Here is a 23069-nt window from a genome sequence, read left to right as displayed (position 1 = left end):
TTACAAAGGTTGAGACAGAAAAATAAATACCCTGATATTCTTTTCACCTGTGTGTGGTACTTGAAATTAATGGCCCCGAAACAGAATTAATGTTGACATATTATGGTAACTTCCAATATCTTCCCATTTTGCTAGAGCCACTCCACCTAAAAGTCACCTTGGGTTTCTCCTTACATGTATCATTTAAGGGAAGTTCTCTTTCTACTTACCAAAAGCAGGTCGACATCCTCAGACTGAGAGCATGGGGAAGGAGTTTTATTAATTAGTGTCTGTAAATATTTATAACTGGGCAAAACCTTTTCAACAAAAGGCAAAGCATCTTCTGATAGACACAGCAGTTTAAACAATTTTAAAACCCAGACTCTAAAGATAACTCCTTACAAAGACATTCTTTGTTTCACTTAATGAGCGGTTTGTCTCAAATGTGAAGACAATCTATCTAGTTTTCCGCACAGGTCAGTGTCTCAAACTTCACTATTTCAGTACCACGTTTTGAAAAAAAAAAAAAAGAAAGCTTGTATTTTGAGACTCCACTCATGGAGCGCTGGAGGCGGGGGTGGGGGGGACCTGCACCTGGCCACCAGTGAGAGGCTGTACTGACCACTCACAGGATTCCTGGGAGAACATCAGTTTTAAGGAACTTGGAATAAACCTGCTGATAGAGACAGCCTGCCCCGTATGGCCCACACTGCTTGGCTATGGCCCTGTGGGAGGTTTTATTTATTAGACTCAGTCCTTTCCGAAGGGAATGTTGTATATTATGTGATTTTTTTTGGGGGGGGGGTTGATATTCAAAATTAATCTGCACTGTGCCATAATAAACTAATCAGCTTGCAGGACTGTTTTACCGTGAAGCCTGCCACAGAGCACAGAAAGGAAAAAAAGAGAAATGTGTTTGCAGAATGGTCTAAATTTGTCTACCGAATCTTAGTTTTAAATGTTCTCGCTCTTAAGCAAAGCTAATTTGGAGAACACTGATGTAAGTCTCTTTGTTGTTGAATTTGGCCCCACAATCATTATCTTCACCTTAGCCTGCAGACCCAGGAGAAAGAAAAATGATGGAGTCCGGGGATGTTGCTTGTATTTCTTATTTATTTATTTCTTATTTAATTTTTTCTTACAGTGTCAACTTTTTTTGTTGTTGTAAAATATAACCTTTGTTCTCATAATGCGTAGGATTTTAAAACAATTTGCTTTTGAGAGGTAGCTATTTGCATGAAGCACATATATGGAAATATGAATTGAGGCAGAGCACAGGCACATGATGTATTAAGCATTATCACTGCAATATACCTAAGGAAAGAATGGCCAATTCACAGGAGAATGTTCATGTAGAAATTATGGAAAAGATTTTTGGTTGTCAGTACCTTGAGGACATAACTAGATCAACATTATAAAATCTGTTATGAAACTCCCTATTCTGTGAGTTTGATTCTACCATTGGTCAAATTGTATGCAACATAAGCAGAGTAATAAGCAATGATTTTTTTCTAATTATAAATTGGAGAGCTTAAAAGGAAATGGTTTCTTTGCCTCAGAACACCAGTTTTATAGTGAAGTTTATTGGATGTTGGTTTTTTTTTAACATGGAAAAGGGAAATGCGAACCAGTTACCAGAAATAATGGCTAAATACAAACAGGGCTCCAGCAATAGCATTGATATGTTAATTTTCTAGGAGCACTTAAGTAATTCAAAATGTTAGACAAATACAAAAACAGCAAAACATATACAAAACATTATCAACATTTATTTAAAATGTAGTTTCGCATTACCACTGATGGCATCGTATTCTTGCTGCCTGGTGGAATAAGAACTCGGAGATCTGGTTTACGGTTATTCATCCCTAAATTCATGGGGGGAGGAGATTTTGCTTGCATATTCTTGTTCAAGTTACCAGGTGAGACCAGCAGACCTGGTGAGTTTCGGGGATTGCCATATCCGTTCCCTGTTAACACAAAACAATGAAAGCACTCAGGGAGAAATCTAGACTCAAGAATGTTTCTACAGGATACACTATATGAGATGAAAAATAAAAGTTTAACAGGGTATGACTTATAAAATAGTCTGTGGGATGACCAACTTAGGCTCCACGTGAAGGTAACCCAGTTAGTTTTTTTTTTTTTTTTTTTAACATTCTCTAAAGGAAGATTAAAAATGTTTAACGAGAAGACAGCTAATCTATACCAACTTGCTCAGAAATCAGCATATACTTTTTTTCCATTAAAAAAATTTGGGAAGAAAGTCAGACCATCTTCGTTCAGGGTCTAAGAAAAGCACAGAATCTGCCCTGCACTTTAATTGACTAGCTTGGCAAAGGCCTGGGCTGGCGTGACTCACTCTTTCAGTTCAGTGGTTTGGGTTTTATTTTGTGTGTCTGTGTGTCCTTAAGTGAAGAGAGGGCATACCAGTGAGACTATCATTTCGAGGACATGCAGGGACAGTAGGCTCTTCCACAGTTTGCTGTTGACTTCCCCTTTTCTTTGAGTGGTTTCTCCCTCTGGTCCTCTTATGTCGGGTTTGCTCTCCTCACAAGTTCCGTGTATGACCCTGACAGCTTGCTTTCCTGTTCACACAGAATTTCAAAATGCAGGACTCCTACTTAGGAGCTGAAATGAAGGGTTGATGCCTCCAAAAGTACTGCTTCACCAAGGCACAGGGATAGTCATCTGATGTGAACACTGAAGGGGTTTTCTTAGATCGCTGATGCTCAACGCCCTACTAACAGAAACGGATATCTGAAGGATGCCATTTCTCATAATTCAAAATATACTGCTCCGTGACAGGAAGAGCTACGGAAGGAGTTGAGGCAACATTAACTGAGGCAGAATGTCATCTGTTGGCTTCATTCATGGCCTCTGATTGGGGAATAAGAGAAACCCACTATCCGACTCTACAATCCTTGCTGAAAAACTAGATGTTTGTTTTCTGAAGCACTTTAAAATTTTTTTTTCAACGTTTTTATTTATTTTTGGGACAGAGAGAGACAGAACATGAACGGGGGAGGGACAGAGAGAGAGGGAGACACAGAATCGGAAATAGGCTCCAGGCTCCGAGCCATCAGCCCAGAGCCTGACGCGGGGCTCGAACTCACAGACCGTGAGATCGTGACCTGGCTGAAGCCGGACGCTTAACCGACTGCGCCACCCAGGCGCCCCATGTTTTCTGAAGCACTTTAAAGGAGACAATCAAACCTCGCTGTTACGGTTGGTCATCATTATCATTATCCTAAAACACAAGTGTCTATTACTCCAGGATGAATGATACTGTGTGCTACCCCATGAGGAGGCAAGGACGTGGCCCCAGTCCTCAAAGGCCCTGCAATTCCTTTATGGTAATCCAATACGCACATGTGTGAGATGTACAAACCAAGACAAGGCAGCCTAGGGAGAGATGCCCACAGAGTAATCCAGATTAAGTGTTATTGAGTTCCCAGGAGGGAAGAGATTATCCAATAAAGATTCACCTAAGAGGCAGGAACTGATAAGGGCCTTGAAAAAAGAGAAGGGACAGTAAGACACACTGGGCTTGTGACTGGGCTGTGGGAAAGGGCTGAGGTGGGAATTTACAGAGCACGAGTCGGGGGGCACTGTGAGCAATCTGGCTAGAAGGGAACTCCTAAAAAGAGAGGAGTGTCGAAGACCTTGGAGGGATGTGGAGATCTTGGATTCCAGCCCGACACACCTTGGTTGTAAATGGTGGCAATGCAGATCCGTGAAGGTCACAGAGCAGAAGTAGGACAAAGGCCTCTAAGTGGACAGAGAGATCTACTGGCCCTGGCGTATCCTGTAATTAGAAAGGCCTGGGAGTATGGGGCACTGATGGTGTGAGCTAGAGGTGATGAGGGACTGGGAAGGCAAAGCACAGGCGTATTTCAGGAAATATTTAGGGAAATATTTTTTGAATTAGAATACATTTGAGGCATACTGTGTAGAGCACATTTGTTCTTCATATCCCATTCATTTACCTGTCTCATTTTATGCATGAATAAACAGGCTGAATATATAACAAATAACTACAAGATTAAATCTGTCAATCGGATCATCTGTAAAATTCTCCAAGTTACTGGGGGGTGGGGGGATTAAAAATAAATGAACCCCCCCCAAACACGTGTCAAGTACACAGAAGTTGCTTAGGAAATGTTGGTTGAATTTGAATATAAATTACTTCTATAATAAAACTTCATTGAAAGAAGCTAAATCCTCTATAGCCAGCTAAATATGTCAACAGCCAAAATTTTCTTTTCCAGTTAATTTGGATAGTTTTTGGTGGCAAAAGTTATCATACGAAACAACTACATTTACCTTATTTCACTAGGAGAGATACAAAGAACATGTTCACTTACAAAAATTCTTGACAAAATAGTTTATATTTAATGTGTCTTAATTGAATCATTCTTGCAAATATGTTAAGGCTCTAGTTTTAATTAAGATATTCTACTGGATAAAAAGAGACTGAGAGAACGAAGACAAAATGTGCACTACACTTTCCTGTCAGCTGAAGTTCAGTCTGATACACTCAATACATATGTCACTTATCTGTTAAGCCTGCGTGAGATCTGGTTTAAATAAACAATTAAATGGAAAATTAGGTGGGTAATTTCAAAAGAAGGGGGGAAAAAGTCAGTTAAGCAGTGCAATGAAGCTTGAATAGATCAGAAGAAACTAAAACCCTGGCTTGGTAGATGCCAATACTGGTTTGCATGGAGGAGTTATTTTGCTAAAAGGAAGTAAAACCGCTTTGTGAAATGTGTTGTCCTGTGATATGACAAACACTGGGCCAGTGTGTGAAAATGGAAATGCTTCACAGAGGCTCTGAGAAAAGGTTTCTTTTTTGAAAATTAAAAAAAAAATTTTTTTCTACAGTAAACTCTGAGAAATTCCAACAAAGCCTACATCTTTCTGCCCACATTTTTAAACAATGACTTAGGGCAGCAGGAAAAAAAAAAGTAAACATATATTATAGTTTTTCATCCAATAAATGCCTCAAAAATGGATTTGAAAAGCATTCTATTTTTCTCTTGGAATATTTCCTGTTATTTGGAAATTATACCATTTTAGAAGATTAGTCACATATTTTAAGGTGTTTACATTTTGAATATAAAATATTTTGAACCACGATGACACTTCTTAAATCCATATTTTTAGAGCACAAAGTTATTTTTAAGAACAAATAAATTCTGCCTTTTACCGGTGAATTTCTGCTGTTTTTAGCATATTGTGCCAGCTAGCATTTTGGAGCCGTATAATAACCATTTCTGTTTCCAGCCACCAAGTTGTTATTCTTTTGGCATAATATAGATTCAGGAATGCGAGACTGTGGATCCTAAACCAGCGATATAGAAACCTATCATTTGAAAATCAATGATGAATACATGCGTGTGGTTTACTGCTAAGAAGAGCCTGCATTTAAACTGGCTTGGAAACCACGGGCCTCCTCGCTCAGAACGCTGTGGCCTGCGTTGAGGCTGTTGTCCTCCCTTAAGATAAATTCACCAAAGAGAACGGTCTCATTCAAAGTCGGGGGTCGGGGAGGGGCAAATTACTCAAGTTAATTTCTCGGTAATGTTCTAATATTCAGATTCAACCTTTCCTCATGCCATGTTTTAAAATTACCTTCTGCCTGGACAATGATCAATTCAGATGTGACTGTATGCAGATGTCACATTCTCCTGACCACTTTAAAAGCACAAAAATTATAAAGCGTGAGTGAATGGATTTCCTGATTATAGATTATAAGAAAATGAAGAACAGACCAACTTTAGAGTCCGTTTGTTTTATAGTTTGATTTGATTAAAAATATTGTTTCACATAAAATGAAACAAGTTAAGCATTCACAATATAATTTGTATGAAGGATAACAGAATCTACCTCGATTGGTTACACGTTTCTAAACATGCATATTAAAACTAGTGTAAATATACAAAACTTGAAATGTGGTGTTAGGAGAAAAAAATTTTTTTCTCTCCAGTTAACTTGAAAACACTTGCTGCTTTTTTTTTTTATTGACTCCTATTTTAAGAAGTTGTAAATTCAAAGAACATATTCCTGGCTTAAGATGTTGTGAGGAGGACATTTTGCCTTGTCTCACAGAGCTCAATTGAGTATGTAGCTCTCTTTGAGCCCAAAGTTCTAAAACTTTCTCTTACTTGGATGTTTAGACATGAATCTTTTCTTTTTCCTCCCAGGACTTTCAGTTATAAATACAAGCATGAAAAACTAATAAGCACAAAACAGAAACTAGTCTTTATGGACCGAGGCTAATTTTTTTCATTGGCAAAATCTTTTTTTTCAGTCTCCCAAATTGTCATGTCTGACTAGCTTCATCTCCCAGCTCCCTACCCAATCAGATACCAAATCTTGTTAAATTTTCTTGAGAAACGCCTCTCTCCATCTCCACTGCCACCATTCTCGGTAAGGCTTTCATCACCATTTGACTAAGTCTTTGATCAGGGTCCCTGGTCTCCAGTTGAAAGGTTCTTCGCCAGGTCTTAAGATGAGCTTCACACTGTAAGTTCCTCTAAATCTGTATGCCAACTTTTGTGCATATGTGTGATAATGAATCTGATGTACGGTCTCAAGATTTTCTCTAAAAATGTTTTTAAAGTGCTGCTTCTATCATGTTACTTTTTCCGTCCATACTTAACACTGTTGGGCCAGGGCCCTGCTTGACTCTCAGAACTACGCATAGTTTGACCCCTTCTATCTCACCTAATTTCCACTGTCCACAGCCAAGCTCGCAGTCCTCTGGATATGCCTGAGTCTTTGCTCTAGCAGTGTTTGCTCTCCCATTGAATTCAAATTCATCTTAAATGAATTTGAACTCTTTCATGAGAGTTCAGACAGCCTTTCAGACAATGCAGCCCACCTTGAATGCATTCCCTTCTACACTACTGCAATTAGTAGTAGTGTAGTGTGAAATCTTCAGTGATACACACAGAAGACTAGTTCTTTAAGTGTTTCAGATGCCTGCAAAACATATACACAGACTATGCTGGAAAAATTAGGAATTATTCAGGAATGGCACTTAAAGTTAAGTTACTGAGGGAATGTGACAAGAGAACTGAAAACGTAATATGTAACTTGCTAATTTCAAATATCGAGGGTGCCTCCTCTATGCACTACTTGAGAACATTTCTTATTTGAGGTAATGATTGCACGCTGATGACGAAGGACACCATTGAGACAAACTGTTCATCAACCATGTAATATTGAAGTCAAGAAGTCATGCAAGTGCCCAACTACTAAATTTGTTTATAGAGAGTTAATTGAAAGCTGTGTCTTCACTTGTTGCACCTGTTAATCATTTCACAGGACATTACCTTAGCTAAACGCAAGTGGTAGACTCAAATAAAGTAGAAATTTTCCCTGATGAAAAAGGGAACTCTGAGGCCCTGCATCTTTTCTTCTATATTGATGAGTGCTTATGTTTACTGCCATAGGTTGTTCTCTATAACTCTCAACAATTATTTACTCATACAGAGCTTTCCTCCAAAAGATGGACTGCATGATATCCTAGGAAAAAACGGTGGAAGGGTCGTAAGAGTGAATAGAATTTTATTAGATGGTCCAGAGAGAGACTTTCTGGAGAGAGAGAATGCATAACAGATCTCCCAGTCACAACTGTATTGGAGAGAGATGAGCATTCCCATGAGGACACAATATTGGTGGTTTTAGAGTATGTAGCCTTCAGAAGCTGGAAAAGTAGGCTTGACTAACACAAACCTCTCAGATCATGTTAACTTTATACTTTATACTCTATACTTTACACTTTAAACTTTATACTCTAGACTTTACACTAAACTTTTACTAAACTTTATACTATGGATAAGTTAGTTTGTGAGTGGTAAATGACATCCTTAACTGTGTGACAGGGAAATAGTATCCACGGAAGGGGTAGATTAGAGATTAGACTGCTATAGGGATGCTAGTTAGGATTCATCTGCCACAGAACACATGAGGAGTAAGGCAGCCAGGTTGGAAAGATCTGCAAGGCAGACAGGAGTCAAGGACAAAAGAGGATAAAGTAGATAAACCCAGGTTCTGGATTTAGAATTCCTTCAACCATACTGAGCCTTAGTTTTCTTAGCCCTAGGTAATGATTCCATTAGTGTGAGAGAAGCATAAAAGTAATCTGAATCAGAGACTCTCACACACTTGCCTGAGGCAGCCAGTGCCAATATGACCATGCAATAATATTAACAATATTAAATACTTTATAGAGTATTATTTACCAATAGTATCAACAACATCAAGCATACACATTGAGGACCCAGAATAGTACCAGGCACCTAGTAACTGCTATATAATTGTTTGTTAATTCTACATGGATATAAAACACCTTTAATCCTTGCAATGACAACCCTCTCAGGTACTAATAGTATCCCTGTGTTACATAATGAGAACACATGACAACAGAGAGGTCCAGCAAGTTGCCCAATGTCAAACAGCTATTAACTGGTGGAGCCATGACTGAACCAGAAGTGTGTCCAGAGTCCACGCTCTGAAGCACAGCAGAGCCCTGTTCCCTGAGAATTGGTCACATTCTGGGATTTTGAAAACCTTTCTGTGTCAAATCTCACCCTATAATTACAGGAATACAAAGGAAGAGAGGAAACAAGTCAAGTCTGAGACCTGGGAGGTGAGACCTACAGGGTCTTCCTAAGCCAGAGGTGATGTGAGAACTTCAGGAACATGGTCAACTTGGCCGTCATAAATGGCATTGCTGGTTCAGAAAATGCTGAACTTATACAAAGAGGCACAGAATGGTGATGTTCCGAACCGCATTTCTGGTCTCCTGGATAAATAAATATTTACAAATAGGAAATATTGGGTTTAGCAACACTAAATGCCAGAACAACTGTTTAACTTTCAGTGTGCTATTTCAAGTGGATGATTAAATATGCTCTTAAAGGCAGATTTTGTAATATTTTAGTCAATAATCTCCCTGAAATGCAGGGTAGAGACATTTATGTACCTATTGTCAATTTAAGAGACCAGCTTCCATCAGAACCACTTAACACGATAGTGAAATGCTCAGTATTTTATAGTATCTGTTATTAGTTGTTACCTAGAAAATAATTTCTAATACATAGGTGTATCAAACTGACTTTGTTTAGTAATTTGTTAATGGTATTTTTGATTTTGTTTTTGTTTTTTTGGAATTTTGGGCAAACCGCCATAGAAAAGCATTAAGTTGAACCTCTGATATTTATTTTCTGCTTTTACTTCAGCAAAAGTTTTTGTTTATCAACCTGGGTTTTTGTTTTTTGTCTGTTTGTTTGCATTAGAACAATTTAAAAACATTTACAGCATACAGTCTCGTTAAACTAAAGGTGCCACATAGATAATAATTCTCACTACAATCAATTAATTTTATATCTGAGTTTTTAAGGGTTTTAAGATAAGTTAGTTTCCAATATCAGGACATTGTTTTATATCTCAAACATACATCTTTCTACTGTATACAATTACCTTAAATTGTATACAGTAAACTTGCTCATACAACCCACTGCTCTACTGGAAGCTATACACTTAAAAGTTTAGTAGAAAAATATTATGACCTTCTAGACTTCAGTCTTACACTCACTGTGCCCTGAATGCCTGAAACCCTGTTAAAAGTGCTAGAAACTATGTTATTCAGCTATTGTGAATCACAATCTTTTTTTTTTTTTTTTTTTTTTTTTTTGAGGGAAAAGGAGATCTTTTTCATGGGATGGCTCTAAGGCAAAAGGCAACCACAAAACATTTGGAGGTCAGAAATCTGGGAATGATGAAAATTTCAATATGCCTCCTGTGGAATAGGGGCAAAGCAAATTTTCTGATTCTTATCCTGGTAAAGACTCCTGATTACAGATTTTTAAACATAAAATAAAGTCTTCACTCTATCTGAGGGTTTCTTAGGGAAATAATATAATAATGCATAATGTTAGACTATGAAGAAACTCCTGTAAAACCTCAGTGTCTTTTGTGGTGTATTCTTAGAAAAATACTCCAAGAATACACAAAAGCCAAGACTATTCTTGGCTGTACCAGTTAGAGGGCAGTAGACATTCTAAAAAGAGCTTGCCTCTTCTGCTTGACCATGTCACCCTGATGCTGAACCAGACCTTCACGGGTTTCATATCTACCCCACTTGTCCTTGATGTCTCTTGGATGTGTATTGTTTAGTATCTTTTGTGAAATTAACAGTCTATCGGCCAACTAGATACTGAGCACTGAACATTTAGCACATACAATAGGCTCTGGATTGTGAGGCAGAAGTAAAGAAATTTTACTTCTCACTGAGTTGTTTTTCCAAAGATTGAGAGTCTGTTGTCACAAAGCAGGTCTGTTTTGGCGAACCACTCTCTCCTTTGTCCTAACAGTCATATGGGTCAGACAATATCTTCTCAATTTTTGACAGATAAGGAAACTGAGGTTCAGGGAGCTTCTGTGACTTGTCGGTAAGTGGGACAGTTTTTATTTGAATCCAGAACACAAGCTGATTCTACTACATTATTACAAAACCCAGATGTTTCAGATTTAGAACGCATCCTTGTATTTCTCGGGATAAAAGCTCCATTTGCAAATAAGGAAGAATCTGACAACCTGATGTTTTCAATGCACAAAGGCACTCAAAATATCATTCTACTTTGACTACTGATTTATTGAAGGGATAGTTTTTAATTGCACCATAAAAATGATACTGAACCTTGCTATCTTAAAAAAATTGCACTTAACAATGAATGATAGATTTATGACTCACTTAATTGTTCACTTCTTGAGATTTTGGGGCTGTCTCTTTGCTAAAAATGAGGGGGTGTCTTCATTATTGACACAATCGCTCATTCTTTCAGTCATTTTTATAAACAAAAATATTGAGACAGTACAAATTAGAGAGAATGTGACAGAAGAGAAAGAATAATTACTTGTGGTTTTAACATTTACACAACTGCTACAAACACATCAGAAGATGATAATGTTCAAAGGGAAGTATGTTGCACTGCACTCTGATTCTGCCTTTGGTTTATTAATATATCTTATTTATTCCCACCCTTGAGGGTAGGGGCCGTGGCAGACATCTCTGTGAAGCCTACTGGTGCACTACTCACTTACTGAACATTTACTATTACTGCGAATACATTAAACTAACCTTTAGTTTTTGCTTAGGAAATCGAGAATATAGATAATTCTAATACTGACAGTGCTCACATTTGTTAACAAGCACTTACTCTGGTGCGCAAACTGTGCTAGGTGCTGCCTTGCATCATTACATCATTTGATTTTCACAACAATCCTATAAAATGGGAGTTCACAGACTTCCCAAGGGCAGTAACGTCATCCTAGGCATATCGTGTATTTTCATTGGTTATTTTATTTCTTGGAATATCTGCCTCAGGAATATTTCCCCCAATTACTGCTTGCACAAGAATTTGCTCCACCATCTTGTAGATTTCTCTGAGTTGCTTAAGGTTAAACTAACCTGGGTCCTTTTTCATGATTGTTACGAAAATTAATGTTATCATCTTTGAATATGGAAATTGACCACAGACTTAGATTTGCCATTATTACTACATTATAATAACCTATAATAGTATCACAGGTTGTTTTCTCCCTACACTACCAATACAGCATAATCAGTTCTTCGTCATAATTGGAGGTTGTAAATGGAGGGCAAGGTCAAGAAATTGTGACAGGAGGGCACAGTGTTTAGTAAACAGTTAACGAGTAAAAAATTCAGTTAAAACAATTAAAATGGAACAATAATAAATAAACACAGTGAATAGTAAAGCATCCTGTGGACACATCCATAGGTTATCAATTGAAATTGTCTGTCCAGGTTTTGGTACAATACAGTTTCCTTTAAAGTAAACTAAAGGAATGTATTTGATTTACTCTTTTAAACAAGACTGTATCATGACTATAACACTCTTTGAATTGAGAGTCTAGTGAACACACTTGAATTTTAAACTTAAAATTTAAGTGACTGGCAAAAGTTTGTCTAAAAACAGCAAATTACACTCTTGGCCAACAGCCTTGAAGCCCCAGAAAGTCCCTGGTAGGTAAAAAACTGATTTCCAAAAGAGGGGCTTTTTTAACCACATCCCTTCTTCAGCATCTCCCCTCCATGGATGCACAATTTCATATCACTAATGATTTTGAAAAGAGCTTTCCTTTCTGTAGTATCCCCAAATAAAATCTTATGATGCCAAAAACAAGGAGAAGAAAAACCAACAGTGTGTGAGGAAAAAGAACTGTTAAAAGAAAAAAAGACAAATGCTGAGTAAAGTAGTATTTTAGGGGGAAATATTAAACCGCTTGTATTAATATTACAAATGACCAAAGTTTTATTATTAGTCACACTCTCAGGTTAAATCAATGGGATATTAGTGAAGAGACAAATTTTTATGTTGCTTTACTGAATATAATAGAAAGATGGGGATAAAAAATATACAAATTGTGAGGACAGAAATCATGATACCCTAAGGGCTCTAAAATCTGCTAAACACTCATCTAGGGAGCTATAATTTGAAATTTTGTTTTTCTCTGCAGAAATCAAACTCCTTAAGAATTAAGTTAAACTAGGGGTGCCTGGGTGGCTCAGTTGGTTAAGCGTCCAACATCGGCTCAGATCACGATCTCACAATTTGTGGGTGCCAGCCCCACATCGGGCTCTGTGCTGACAGCTTAGACCCTACAGCCTGCCTTGGATTCTGTGTCTCCCTCTCTCTGCCCCCTGCTCTCTCTCTCTCTCTCTCTCTCAATAATAGACAAACTTTAAAAAATTTAAAACAAGGAACTAAGTTAAACTAAAGGGGTTGAAAGCAGATTTTATGATATCCTAACCTTGCCTGTAACATTCATTTGTTGTCTCTTTGACTTGCCTCTCCCACTTCAACATTGGCCCCTAAGGAATGGTGTCAAGGTACAGTTTATAATTTTCCAGGTCCTGTATATGGAAAGTGGCTGCTGATTTTCTTGGCGATGGCTAAGTATCACCTGATGTAGATTATCCAACTAGGGGACTAAGTATTTTTTTTTTCAATAATTCTAGATAACCTTGGTTTGGATTAAAAATATCGTTGTTAGTTAATTTCACAGATAATAATAAAGCAATGCTGTTGGATCTTTATGTTTTGGGTGAACTCCCAAGGTAAAACTGCAAATGAATTTAGAATTTTTATTCAGAATAATTCAAACTAACAGAATAATACTTTCAAAACAAGAATCCAACTATTAATTTGGATTTTTTTCACATGCTGCTTAACAGTATTTAAAAAAAGTAATATAAAGTTTTATTTTATACTAACAAAAGTAGTTTTTTTGTTTGAAAGCAATTAAATGGCATCCATCTCTCTTTCTTGAATATTACAGTCTGAATCTGTGTATTGTTAGATTACAAAAATGTAAACTTGTTAAAGCCAATTCTTTTAGACTGAATTTTTAGGGGCGCCTGGGTGGCGCAGTCGGTTAAGCGTCCGACTTCAGCCAGGTCACGATCTCGCGGTCCGTGAGTTCGAGCCCCACGTCAGGCTCTGGGCTGATGGCTCAGAGCCTGGAGCCTGTTTCCGATTCTGTGTCTCCCTCTCTCTCTGCCCCTCCCCCGTTCATGCTCTGTCTCTCTCTGTCCCAAAAATAAATAAACATTGAAAAAAAAATTTGAATTTTTAACTACTTTACTGATATTTTAAATCACTGAGTAAGAATTGCAGAGAAGTCTTTTTGTCTGATAAGAAAGTCAGCCAAGAAATTTTTGATAAGTATTCTCAAAAAACAAATACTTGCAAAACAATGGTACTGGTACAGGATAATTAAAACATTGTATGATTTTTTTCCTTTTCTGAGTTCTATTTTATAAGACGCTAAATTTTTCTTTTTCAATACTAAATGAATTACAAAGAAAGTCATGTAAGTGAAGTTCTATGATCATATAATCATAAACATTGGGTGTAAGAAGGCGCTAAAGATATCTGCATCTTATCCCCAATATGTGTACTGAGTTCAAAGGTTCAAAGTCACAGCGTAAGATCGTGCTAGATGGAGTCTTTTCAAAGCCTGGAAGCCGGGGCTCCTTATTCACTGCTCAGTGATTCATCCACAGCAGTACACTGTCACCATCGAGTCTCCATGTATTTAGCTGATATAAATTAAGCATTCCAGAAGTGACAACGCTTGACAACCAAATGCATAAAATAGTAAACAATTAACAATCAAAATAAGGAAACAGCTGTTAGTTTCTTTTTTATAAAATTATATCTAATTTACAATAAATGCCAATTAAAATTATTAACCAATATACATAAATCTCCTTTGCCTTATTGTCAAATAGCTATGTAAATTGTAAAATTCTAAATTTTCAAAGAGATTCCTAAAGGGTTCTCCTTTCTTTCTCTCTCTATCCCTCCCCTTCTCTCTTTCTCTCTTTCTTTTGTCTCAATCATGAATCCTTGAGCATACTGGTACTTCCTACACAATAAAAAGCAACTATGTTATCAAAGTGAAAACAAAGGGTACTAATAGGATAGTGAATAATCCAACACAAGGCATTGTTGTGCGTGTACCACATCAGTCTGTACGTGCACAAGAGGCCCTGAGGTGGAGCCAACACACGATGTAGCTCACAGACTGAGTGGGAAAGATGCCATAGTTTATCATCGAGTTGAGCTGAAAAAGAGAATGCTTATTACCTCTTATTTCTCCCAAATCTAATGATTATAAAACCTCAACCGAGCTCGATTTTAACAATCCTCAATAACCACTGAGATTAGCATGTTAAAGGTTTTAATACACAGAGATATGACAAAATATAATTTGAAAAGCAGCGTCTTCCGATTTTGGTTGTTGAGAGGAAAGGACTAAGTAGTGGATGAATAACTGAACTGAAACCTAGAAATGCCACCACTACTAATGTATTATATAATGACCTGCTGTATACTTCCCTTATACCAAGAGTGCAAACCTATCCTGTTACTTCTTAATTACCATTTGCCTTTATCTTTGAAATTGTTTCAATTTAAGTGATAAGAGGTTAATTTTTTTAAGAGGTGATTTGTGATGGTCTGAGGTACCAACACACATTTCATTTACTGCAGCATATCATTTCTTTAGATTTCTAGCATGATAGAAAAGTGAGTAAAACTTTATTGGTCAATGTTGCTCATCCATTTAATCAAACAATTCACTATTCATTGTATAAGTATCAGAAGAATACATTATTTTTGTAAACTACAGATCAAGGGTCTATCTTTTCATATTTAAAATTAACATTATTTCTTTGAAGTATTCTTCCATTTTTTTGCATCAACATGATTACAATTTATAACCAGTAGATCATTTTTTCCTTTATTCAGCTAACAACCGTTAATGGAGCATCTGCCATAGACTATGTCTTATGTGTTGTGTTGGGAATCCAAACTGAGTAAGAAAGACACAGTTTACCCTTGAGGGCTGAGAATCCGGGGAAAGATGTGTGCCCAGGAGCACCTGGGTGGCTCAGTCTGTTAAGCGTCTGACTTTGGCTCAGGTCATGATCTTGCGGTTTGTGGGTTTGAGCCCCAGGTAAAGCTCTGTGCTGACAGCTCAGAGCTTGGAACCTGCTTCAGACTCTGTGTCTCCCTCTCTCTCTGTCCCTCCCCTACTCATGCTCTGTCTCTTTCTCTCAAAAATAAACATTAAAACAAAAAGAAGAAGATGTATGCCCAGACATTGCAACTGCAATGCAATGAGGTAAGTGATGTGGTCACAGGCTGCCATGGAAGAAAAGAGATGCATAATTCCTTCCAGAAGAAAAAAATTCCTGAATGGCTGGACTGAATTCTGAGGGATGACAAGGAATGCTCAGGATCAAGAGGAAGTTGAGGGGAAGGAGCACAAGAATGCATACATGAAGGCAGGTGGCCTCCACGCTCTTTGGAAAGCAGCAGCACAATGAAGTGGTTACGAGTATGGACTCTGGAGACAGACTGCCTGGGTTCCATATTGGGCAATTATTTTGACCTCTCTCTGTCTCAGTGTCCCTATCTATAGAAAGGGTATAATATGCGTGTCTGCATTAAAGAGCCATAATGAGAAAAAATGAGTTACTTTTTATAAAGCACATAGTAAGAGCAATTTAAATGTCTGCTATTATTAGAGTGCAGGGTTCTTGCTGGCCGTGGCAGAATGAAAAGTTTAAGAATGGAGATGAGGGCTAGGCCAGAGATAAGAGGCCCATGGTTAATTCTGAAAGAGATGGGAAGCCATTGCTGGATTTTAGGCACATGAATGATGAGAAAGGCTAATCAGTCATGGGGAGACTGGAGTGGGGTACAATGTGAAGCAGAGAGACAAATTAGGGGGCTCTGGAAACAGCCCTGGAATGTTGCTATGAACATGAACCAAGGCATTGGGACAGGAATGGAGAGAAAAGAATAGACTTAGGAAATACCTTGGAGGCTGAGTTTGTAAGACTTGATTCACTGGATGATGGAATGAGAGAGAGGTATAGCTCGGGGATTGGATGGGAAAGATGTTATACTTTATCATCAAGCTGAGCTGAAAAAAGAGAATGCTTATCTTTTTGGTCTCTTGGCATTTATAAGCACACACTAAATGTTAAATTTACTTCTTTTTTGCATGGTATTTTCTCCTCTTTACAGGTTGAGATGGTTTGATTTTGAATAAAAATTACAAAGACTGAAAAGTAATTATGTACACTTGGCTTCAGAGTTTTTTGCATGGTATTTTCTCCTCTTTACAGGTTGAGATGATTTGATTTTGAATAAAAATTACAAAGCCTGAAAAGTAATTATGTACACTTGGCTTCAGAGTTTCTAACTTTATCTGAGACCTTGAATTTCAATGACAATATTCAAAATTTGGAAGATACCTTTTGGTCATTTTGCTTTAGTTTTCTTTTCTGAAAATGCAGAGACATTCTGGCTGGCCTTGCTTCCCCTGGTGTTATGTGATTCTCTGACATCAGCACAGATATATTCAGCTTTGACACATGATACTGGCGGGTTTGAGAAAGAAGGGGAAGATGGTTGAGCCTGTAGCAGGACATGACAGCTAAGCTGAAGCCTACTAAATGGCATCTGCAACAGGTGTTTGTGGAACCAGAGCTACAAAGGGCTGCTTCCTCTATTTTTGAAAAGTGGGGAAATAACCTTTTCAGAAGTCTATAGTAACTGGGAAAGTTACATGCTCATGGCTACGAGATACACTCATCCAGATATAATGTTTATTATATCAGGATGGAGCAATCCTTCTTGTTTCCTTCTATTTTTGAAGCAGAAGATTCTTCTGTCTATGGCAGAGGTCCTGAAGTAGGAAGATAAATCTGCTAAGCTCGTAAGATTTTTTTAGTTCAATGACGCTATAGCCATACATGTGGCTAACTTTTAGACGTACAGGATTGAGTATCTTCTCTCTCCCTGGAGGGCCATTAAACTTAGTGGGCTGTCAGAGAATTGACAATGACAGCATAATTGAACAACCAAACACTTCTTATTTTCAATAGAGAATCCTAAAGCATTTTAGCTATTAAGTAGAAACAAGAGTCTATTTCCATTAAGGCAAAGTAACCCATCCCCCCCATATATTTTTTTACTACTTCTAATAACTTTAATCACCACTATTGGCTGTTCCTATAAATGCATCGAGATACTGGATAAAATATCATAACATCTAAACCATTTTTTAAATTTATCTTTTTCTTGGTCTTTGTGACAGCCCCAATTCTTAGTCCCCAACGTTCTCTCTAACCATAGTTTTGGCAGAGGCTTGAATCCAAGAAACACTGGTCTGGCTTTGATCTGGTTTTGTAATTTTGAGGCTACAAACCTCAAAGTATTTTTCAGGGGAAAAATGAGTACTTCATTTCACTGTTCAGCAAGATAGTATATGGAGTTTATTCATTAATTTGCCTCTACTTAATTTTTAAAAGATAGATAAAATAGGAGGCTAGTGCCATTGATTCTGTTTGTTAATTCACTGTGTAGTTCTAGTACTTTTTCTTCATTACTCACTGAATTAATGCAGAGCCAATATCAGAAGCGAGAAACATTACCCCCAAGTGGATATATTTATAAAAATGTTTTTGTATGCTGATTTTATCTTCTTTCTTAAAATTAGCAGGCTAGTAAATTCGACCCTGGCAAAATATTTTAATTAGGTTGTCCATGGATATTTCAATAAGCTTGGATGTTTTTGACATTTCAAACATAACCTTGTGTCATTCATGCCTGTCTTGTACTATTTTAAATGTACAGCATGTTACAGCTGCAGGAATTACCATGGTTACTTGTTATGCCAATAGTGAGCTGCAGTGAGCATTAAAAACTACTGTGCTGTCTTATCTCTGCACTGAAAATGACATCAATCTCAATAATCACAATAGTATGAATTAATATGGAACTGTGGAGAAGTGTGACTGGCCATAGTGGAAGAAGTTCTTAAGAGTATAATGTATTTAAAGAGCTTTTTTTGGGGTACACTGTATTCCTATTCTCTAGCTCATTTTAATGCCAAAATTGGCTTTATTTTATTAACAATATTGTTGAATGGTTATAATCTCACTTTCTCCTTTTAAAAATGTATTCTCCTTTAGAAGTAAACGTACAGGAGTTTGGTATTTCTTTGGGTGGAGAGAGATTCACATTAAATGTGAAATGATTAACACAGAATTCAATTGGCAAGGCTTGCTGAAGGTACTTCTGCATCCAGAGATGGCATCCAGGATTAAATTGGTTTGATCAGAGCTTTCAATTCTGATTATGTTGACTAGCTGAAGTTTGATTAAGAAAAGTTCTGGTTAACAGTATTCTTCTAAGTTACTATCCATCCCCTCCTGCTTCATAAAAATGCTTTAGAAATTCTTGGGGCCATTTTTCCATGCATCTCACAGATCTCTCTACTTTGTTCAAAAGACTTACTTCCTGCAAATCACCCAGTAAAGGAACCCTGAACAATGACACTTGCTGTAATACAGAAGTCTACTCACCTGCACTGGTGCCCGCACCGGATGTGAGGTCTCCACCCATCAGACCACCTATGGATTAAAGGGGAAGATCAAAAGGAGAAAAGGCTAAAGGCCCACAAAACAACACACTTTACTTTTAGCAACCACAGTATTTTGGCTCTCCCAAGAGTCCTAAATTTGTAAAATAAGGTGGAAGGCTGACATTTGTTTTATTATGACATGCTGTGCTCAAACATTAAACCTACATTCAATCACTGACATTTTGCAGAATCTTTCTTTCTAACAAAGGTTACATTTTAAAAATCCAGTGTTTAAATGGTCTCTGAAATTTTATTTTTGGATGTTTTACTGAAAGTAAAAAAAAAAAAGAGTAAGGTTTACTATATATTTAAATAACCATATATTTGATGTTTAATTCTTTGTAAATATATTTTCTATAATTAGTTTTGTAAAATGCTAATTGTCCAGAACTTTGGTCATTTCATGAACCTACCCACAGTGAATGACCTCATTTACTGCCTGAATTTTCCTTACTGACACCATAAAATAGGTTTCATTGGCTAAAAAGTTAGAAAGGTATGCTTATTCACTGCTAACTTAAAAAAGTACATTAACATTTGGCAGTGTTAAAATATAGAGCTGGGAAGTTTCAGTAAGATATTGAAAATAATAATTACTGTTAGTTTTTAAGGAACAAGATTTAGCCAAAAGAACAGAGTATCAACTAGGTTATTTTCTAATGGATTCTAAGAGATACTCCATAATTATTTGTTGGTTCTTTTTTTGGAATTTGAAGAAAATGTTCATTATGTTTTAAGAAATGTTTATTATTTCCAAACAAATAATATTTTGGAAATAAAGTATGAAATTTCAAAAAAAAATGAGCATGAGTTTATCAAATAGGAAATTCAACTGCATTTGAGTATGATGTGAAAGGAATAACATACAGTTATTGAAAATTCTTATGAAAAACTTCAATCATAGTCAAAAGTAGAGAGAATGGCATAATGAAGTCCTTTATACATATCTCTCAGACTCAAGATTTAGCAAGATTTTATTATTTGGCTATTTTGGTTATATTTTCTATATAAGGTTTCCGTACTAAGTAGTAATACATGTTTAGTTTTAATTATAAGGCAGATATGGAAGTTTTCTCAAGGAAAAAGTCTTCTGTGAATAAACTGCTTTTAATAGAGTTATGTGTGCCTGAGACATATTAAACTTCTCCTACAGAGTGCTTTTTAAAAAATAAAATGTAATGTATAATGGTTTGCTATGTATGATTTAGAAATACAATTATTTTTGGTGCTTCTTTTGGAAATGTGAAGGAATTGTTTGGTTGTATTTAATATGCATCTAATTAGTTCCAACTGTGAAGCTGGCAAATCAGGAAGACTTTCTTCCCTTCAAGAAGGTTCTTTAAATCCAGTGGGGAAACAGACACATATTCAATATAGCACATCATAGTGTGTTTTGCTTGATCTGAGTATGAAGAGTGGTTGAACTTTTTCTGAGCACTGATTTCTTTTCTCTGGAACACTGTGAATTGCACAACAGTAGGGATTTCTTAGAAGCATTGAGATGAATTTGTGGCAGGTGTATATGGTCTTACGATGGGCTCTTAATTTCATTTCTTTTTATTTTTATTTCACACTTCTTAGAAGTTATGCTATTTTATCACATTTCTTTTCCATTTTAAATGCTTTGTGGTATAAGTTTCTGTATAAGTAATAAAAATTGATCAAAATAATAAATAACTAAATGGCACAAATGTTATCAGAGGACAGAGGGGAAGATTTCACAGAATGGGGTGATATCTGGCTAAGAGGAAAAGGGAAAATGGCATTTTAGGTGGGAGAAGAGCAGAAGCAAAAGACGGGAGACAGGATATTCTACTTTCTGTTTGAGAAAGCATGTGGTTAAAATATAGCCACATGAGAGGTTGGTGATAGATAGTCTGAACAGATAAACAGCAGATTATGAAAGATCTCACAAGACAGGCTAACGAGGTTAAAGACCTAAAATAGGGCTATTAAGCAACGAAGGAACATAACAAATGGAAAACTGAAAAAGTCAACATCTTGCCTAGAGTGGCTCCTTCTACTGATTTGCTAACATTGTGTCCTCATGAGGACCTACCTGTGTTACCTGCACTTGGAGGTCGATGTGTTACACCAGGAGACATACTATTTCTCTGCAGAGAAGGGTGGGCCAGTGGCAAAAGGTTGGGGTTTCCCAGTGAGCTGACGGGGTTGCTGTATACCAAACTGTTGTGGCTGGACACTGGGATGGAGACTGGCATCTCAAAGTTGGGAGGTGGAACAGCCTGTAGGAGCAGAAAAAAAAATATGTGTAAAAGGAAAGAAGAGAAACAGAAGCCCTCAAGGACAGGCAGCCTTTACTTTTCCTAGAAAATTTTTAAATTCCAAGCTGCTTGGTGTCTAGAAGACCATTAAGAAGAGCTCTCAACATGTTCAGATCATAAATTGATTTCTTTAATGGGCTTAGAACACTTTCTTTGCAACTATTAGAAAACGTTTCACTTTTGTTTAAAACAAAGCCTCATTTCATTAGACTCCATTGTCTTTGAATTCCATTCTATTAAGTAATAATTGTTCATTTGTGATGTCTGAATCTGGTGCCAGAAATGACTGCAAGATCAAAGGTACATGATTGTGATGACTTCACAGAGAAAAAGGAGGATTAAAATGCAAACCAGAGTCTTCAGTTTAATTGCTTATTGAAGCATATTTATGCAGAAGTTTAATGATATAAAATCATCTCCAGGCATGTGAATAGCACATATACTTTAATTATTATTTTTAAAAGTCTGTCTTTTGATAGTAACTCTAAAGATAATAGACATTTTAAGATCCAGAATTCAACAGAGCATGTATCATTCAATGATCCATATTTTAAAATGATAGTTCATAATGTATGTTACACTTCACATTTTGGGATATACTGACACTGACAAATGGAAAGACCTCTATCTCAAGTGAGAAAGTGAGCAAATATTTAGGGACCTGAAGTTGTGTGGATACCTAATTAGAGTAATCAGGTCCTAATTATTGATATTTTGGTATTATTTTAGCAATTTAAGCAAAATCTTGCTTATTTTTCTGCTTGTACTAGATAATCATACTTACAGCTCCCTACCTCCTTTTTTCTAAAAGAAAAATTAACATTATAAATGAAAACACTGTTTGAATATATTGCCAGAGGACTCATGGTGTCAGAGCATACAGCATTCTTACTAAAAAATGGATTTATGTGCGTGTTTATGTGTGTATCTAATATATATATTAGAGACAGGGTTTATATAGAACATTCCCTCAGTATTCTCAAATAAGCCACTGTGTCAGTTTAAAAGCACATGTGCATGTGACTGAAAGGTTTTTATTTTTATTTATTTTTTTACCTTTTTTTTCAGTAATCTTAAAATCAACTTTCTTTTACTGGTTCATTGGCTGGCCTGCATCATATGGCATACTCTACAGAAGCTGTTTATCCTGATGGTGAATTCACTACTACTTTCTATTTATGCTGATGTTGTCTTATACTTTATTTGTCCTATTTTCTTTTTTTCCATGATCTGGACACGTCGATATTGACAGAAGCAAATGTTTCATAACTCTTTTACATGTCTTTGATTCCTCACTATTTTAGAGGAAAATAAAAATGTTCACATGCTTTATTAAAACAGTCATTCTTTATTAAGACACTATCTTAAAGAGAGTAACAAAAATACTTTTGGATAAACATTGTCATATAATGAAATATAAACATTTGATAACACATCAAAGAATGAATATATCCCCAAATTTCTAGAGCCTTTTAAACAACGAAAAGTATCGGTATATGCTGTAAAATATATGTCTGACAATGAATGAAATACTGTATTCCTATAGTCAAAGGCCACATAGGAATTACTTAGAATACCTAAGGAAACAAAGAGAAGTACTGTGCTAGGTCTTCTCCATTTGCCCCTCCAGAAGCACTCTCCACCCTCTTCACTGCTGTGGGCCCAGGAGGCTGACTCTCCAGCCTGCATCTGCCTGGCTCTTCTCGCCCTCTGGCTTCAGCTGGACCAGTGGAGGGACCAGCAGAAGTGCGGAGAATAGGAGAG

At 36.8% G+C, this 23069-nt stretch overlaps 1 protein-coding gene across 21 annotated transcripts in view; it reads right to left on the bottom strand.

The window, feature by feature from the left end:
• Positions 1–23069, bottom strand: part of MEF2C (myocyte enhancer factor 2C) — a 173373-nt gene that overhangs the window by 11835 nt on the left and 138469 nt on the right. For 14 of the 21 annotated variants that reach the window (XM_086696994.1, XM_086697001.1, XM_086697038.1 and 11 more), the window contains 4 exons: positions 21080–21266; positions 18962–19009; positions 1774–1946; positions 210–233 (listed from right to left, as the gene is read on the bottom strand). In XM_086696994.1, coding sequence (XP_086553120.1) covers positions 210–233; positions 1774–1946; positions 18962–19009; positions 21080–21266 — 432 coding nt within the window. The remainder of the gene's footprint in view (positions 1–209; positions 234–1773; positions 1947–18961; positions 19010–21079; positions 21267–23069) is intronic. The other 7 variants (XM_086697121.1, XM_086697063.1, XM_086697085.1 and 4 more) reach the window with 2 other exon arrangements.

The sequence above is a fragment of the Puma concolor genome, chromosome A1 (assembly GCF_028749965.1).
Source record: "Puma concolor isolate L17-30 chromosome A1, mPumCon1.1.hap2, whole genome shotgun sequence".
In the NCBI taxonomy this organism is placed as follows: Eukaryota; Metazoa; Chordata; class Mammalia; order Carnivora; family Felidae; genus Puma; species Puma concolor.
The sequence above is the reverse complement of the archived record's forward strand: the minus strand, read 5'-3'. Positions and strand labels throughout refer to the sequence as shown.